Below are 4,253 nucleotides of genomic sequence, written 5' to 3'. Positions count from 1 at the left end.
AGTCGCTACAGTCAGCAGCTGCCAACGCCGAACCCCGGGCGGCGGATAACTAACCGGCAAACTCGGCTAGTCTGAGCCTGGCGTGTGGAACCCCTGGTGGAGGAAATTCCACCAAAACGGGTCTTTGGACCTTCCACAGTTCCACTGCAACCAGGACCATCTCCAGTCGTCTTGACTACGTCTCGCCACTGGGTACAGATGCGGCTGGTCGAGAGAGTGAGGTTGACGCGCAAATCACCCTCACTTCAATCCAAGTTCTCTGCGCAAGTCATAGCACTTTTTATTACCATCGTCATTATAGTGTATAGTTATAGTAGTGTAGTGTATAGTAGCGTAGTGTATAGTGTAGTGTATCGTAGTGAATAGTGTATAGTAGTGTATAGTATAGTAGTGTAGTAGTGTAGTGTAGTGTATAGTAGTGTATAGTAGTGTAGTGTATAGTGTAGTGTATAGTAGTGTAGTGTATAGTGTAGTGTTAGTGGTGTAGTGTATAGTAGTGTAGTGTATAGTAGTGTAGTGTATAGTAGTGTAGTGTATAGTGTAGTGTATAATTGTAGTGTATAGTAGTAGTGTATAGTAGTGTAGAGTAGTAGTGTAGTGTATATAGTGTAGTGTAGTGTATAGTAGTGTAGTGTATTAGTGTAGTGTATAGTAGTGTATTGTAGTGTAGTGTATAGTAGTGTAGTGTATAGTGGTGTAGTGTATAGTAGTGTAGTGTATAGTGGTGTAGTGTATAGTATAGTGTATAGTAGTGGTGTATAGTAGTGTAGTGTACAGTGTATAGTAGTGTAGTGTATAGTAGTGTAGTGTATAGTAGTGTAGTGTATAGTAGTGCAGTGTATAGTGTATAGTAGTGTAGTGTAGTAGTGTAGTGTATAGTAGTGTAGATTTGTTTCTTGAAATAATTCCCGACGCCCCCCCGAGCTCACAGCCTCTCACGGCCGCGTGCGTGCCTCCCAGTGTGCACCACCAAACGTATTCGGTTAGACCCCTCCCTAGCTAGACTCACTCCCCGTGAGTCACCGAGTGCCGCTGAAGGTGGCGACGCAAAGCAAACCCCTTGCCGCACACTGCGCACACGTACGGCCTCTCCCCGTGTGCTTCCTTGCGTGCACGTGCAAGCTGTCCACCTGCGTGAACCCCTGCCCGCACTCGTCGCACACGTACGTTCTCTCGCCCGCGTGCGTCCTGGCGTGCCTCTTCATGTCGGAGCAGCCGGGAAAACTCTTCCCGCAATCCTCACAAACGTACGGCCTCTCGTCCGTGTGCGACCTCACTCGCAGGTTCAAGTTGCAGGCCTGCGCGGAGCCCTTCCCGTACTCCTCGCAAACGTACGGCCTCTCGTCCGTGTGCGACCTCACTCGCAGGTTCAAGTTGCAGGCCTGCGGAGCCCTTCCCGTACTCCTCGCAAACGTACGGCCTCTCGTCCGTGTGCGACCTCACTCGCAGGTTCAAGTTGCAGGCCTGCGCGGAGCCCTTCCCGTACTCCTCGCAAACGTACGGCCTCTCGTCCGTGTGCGACCTCACTCGCAGGTTCAAGTTGCAGGCCTGCGCGGAGCCCTTCCCGTACTCCTCGCAAACGTACGGCCTCTCGTCCGTGTGCGACCTCACTCGCAGGTTCAAGTTGCAGGCCTGCGCGAGCCCTTCCCGTACTCCTCGCAAACGTACGGCCTCTCGTCTGTGTGCGACCTCACTCGCAGGTTCAAGTTGAAGTCGTGCGCAAAGCCCTTGCCGCACACGGCGCACACGTACTGCTTCTCGCCCGTGTGCGTCTCGAAGTGGGGAAAGCGCTCGCCGCACTGCCCGCACGCGTGCCGCTTGTCGCCGGCGGCGCTTGCAGTCTTCTTGTCTGCTGCAAAGGTACGGACGGGCGGGAGGACGGTGTGGTGGGAGCATTGTACAACAGGCGTCAGGGTCGGGATCGAACCCAGGACCTGCTGTATACCAGGCGAGGTAGTCAACGTCTCATAGCCACCGTGATGATGAGAGAGAGATCGAACCCACGACGTCCTGTATACCAGGCGAGGTAGTCAACATCTCATAGCCACCGTGATGATGATGAGAGATCGAACCCACGACCTCCTGTATCCCAGGTGAGGTAGTCAACATCTCATAGCCACCGTGATGATGATGAGAAGAGATCGAACCCACGACGTCCTGTATACCAGGCGAGGTAGTCAACATCTCATAGCCACCGTGATGATGATGAGAGAGAGATCGAACCCACGACCTCCTGTATACCAGGCGAGGTAGTCAACATCTCATAGCCACCGTGATGATGAGAGATCGAACCCACGACCTCCTGTATCCCAGGCGAGGTAGTCAACATCTCATAGCCACCGTGATGATGATGAGAAGAGATCGAACCCACGACGTCCTGTATACCAGGCGAGGTAGTCAACATCTCATAGCCACCGTGATGATGATGAGAGAGAGATCGAACCCACGACCTCCTGTATCCCAGGCGAGGTGGTCAACATCTCATAGCCACTGTGATGATGATGAGAGAGATCGAACCCACGACCTCCTGTAGACCAGGCGAGGTAGTCAACATCTCATAGCCACCGTGATGATGATGAGAGAGAGATCGAACCCACGACCTCCTGTAGACCAGGCGAGGTGGTCAACGTCTCATAGCCACCGTGATGAGAGAGAGATCGAACCCACGACCTCCTGTAGACCAGGCGAGGTAGTCAACATCTCATAGCCACCGTGATGATGATGAGAAAGAGATCGAACCCACGACCTCCTGTAGACCAGGCGAGGTAGTCAACGTCTCATAGCCACCGTGATGATGATGAGAGAAGATCGAACCCACGACCTCCTGTAGACCAGGCGAGGTAGTCAACGTCTGCTATCCACCGTGGTGCCACCGTGCTCACCAGCATCGATGTCTTGCAGGATCTCCGTAGAGTCTGGCCGCTTCCCAAGCGCTGCATTATCGTCCATTTCTTGCTTGACGAATCTGGCGGGGGGAATGCAAAGAAAAACAACGACAATGAACGTAGACAACCAAATAGATAAATAATAATATATAAATGTTGCGCCGTCGTTAAACCCGCCACCACCCGACACAGCCATTTAGTAAGGTTTAGAACAACAGGAACAGACCGTGCCAATTCATTACGCAGTACGGCACTACTGTGGAGTGTATAGTGTAGTGTATAGTTTATCCACCGGCTGTAGTAGTAGCTATCCAAACTCTATAATAGTGTAGAGGTGTAATTGTGTAGATGTATGGGCACGGATGGCTAACAAACACAAGGGGCGTGGTTAGGGCCGTACACAGAGGAGGTGCTCACACCAACGTCTGCACCTGCATCCCCCACGGGCCCCTCCCGGGGGCCGAGCGCTATAAAAGGTGGTGAGCCGGAGGGCTCGAGGTCGAGTATTAGCTTAACCAGCGAAGAGTAAAGACCAGCTAGAATAGGCCCCGGAGCTCCCCTGGCTCGCTGTCCTTGTCAGGGCCGACCAGGGCAAGCCGGTGGCGTGGCCCCGAGAGCCCAGACTGACGTTCTTGTAAGAGCCGGTCTGGAGACTCAGGGTGCCGGGATCCCAGCTTGACCAGGGCTGGGATAGGTAGCCTCCCCTAGCTCCGTAGTGGAGGACTCGGGCGTAGATTAGTGGGGTTAGATGTTGTGTCTCCCTGTTAGACGAGTGAAGGGGACGATACCGCTTCAAGTGCTGGGTGTACCCGTTACTGTACACAAGTTGGTGTAATAAATAAGTGTGCCTCCAACCCCGTCGTCCAAGCCTCTTGCAGCTTACTACAGTGGTAATGGTGGTGGTGGTGGTGGTGATGGTGGTGATGATGGTGATGATGGTGGTGGTGGTGGTAGTGGTGATGGTAGTGGTGGTGGTAGTGGTGGTGGTGATGATGGTAGTGGTGGTGGTGATGATGGTGGTGGGTGGTGGTGGTAGTGGTGGTGGTGGTGGTAGTGGTGATGGTAGTGGTGGTGGTGATGATGGTGGTGATGGTGGTGATGATGGTGGTGATGGTGATGATGGTGGTGATGGTAGTGGTGGTGGTAGTGGTGGTGGTGGTAGTGGTGGTGGTGATGGTAGTGGTGGTGATGATGGTGGTGGTGATGATGGTGGTGATGGTGATGGTGATGATGGTAGTGGTGGTGGTGATGGTGGTAGTGATGGTGATGATGGTAATGGTGATGATGGTGGTGGTGGTGATGGTGGTGGTGGTGATGATGGTAGTGGTGGTGGTGATGGTGGTGATGGTGATAGTGATGATGATGGTC

The 4,253-nt window shown here is 53.1% G+C and overlaps 1 protein-coding gene across 1 annotated transcript; it reads right to left on the bottom strand.

Annotated features, from left to right (window-relative positions):
- Window positions 1-1,084: 1,084 nt before the first annotated feature.
- On the bottom strand, window positions 1,085-3,322 carry LOC133362256 (zinc finger protein 239-like; the record flags this gene model as incomplete). Its single annotated transcript, XM_061581179.1, has 5 exons — window positions 3,303-3,322; window positions 2,883-2,965; window positions 1,695-1,852; window positions 1,444-1,569; window positions 1,085-1,319 (listed from the first exon to the last, which is right to left on the bottom strand). Coding segments are annotated over exons 1-5 (622 nt in total), but the record flags the coding sequence as incomplete, so codon positions are not given.
- Window positions 3,323-4,253: the final 931 nt, after the last annotated feature.

This window comes from Lethenteron reissneri, unplaced genomic scaffold (genome assembly GCF_015708825.2).
Source record: "Lethenteron reissneri isolate LAM-NWPU_2019-01 unplaced genomic scaffold, ASM1570882v1 scaffold_1413, whole genome shotgun sequence".
Taxonomy (NCBI): Eukaryota; Metazoa; Chordata; class Hyperoartia; order Petromyzontiformes; family Petromyzontidae; genus Lethenteron; species Lethenteron reissneri.
The sequence above is the reverse complement of the archived record's forward strand: the minus strand, read 5'-3'. Positions and strand labels throughout refer to the sequence as shown.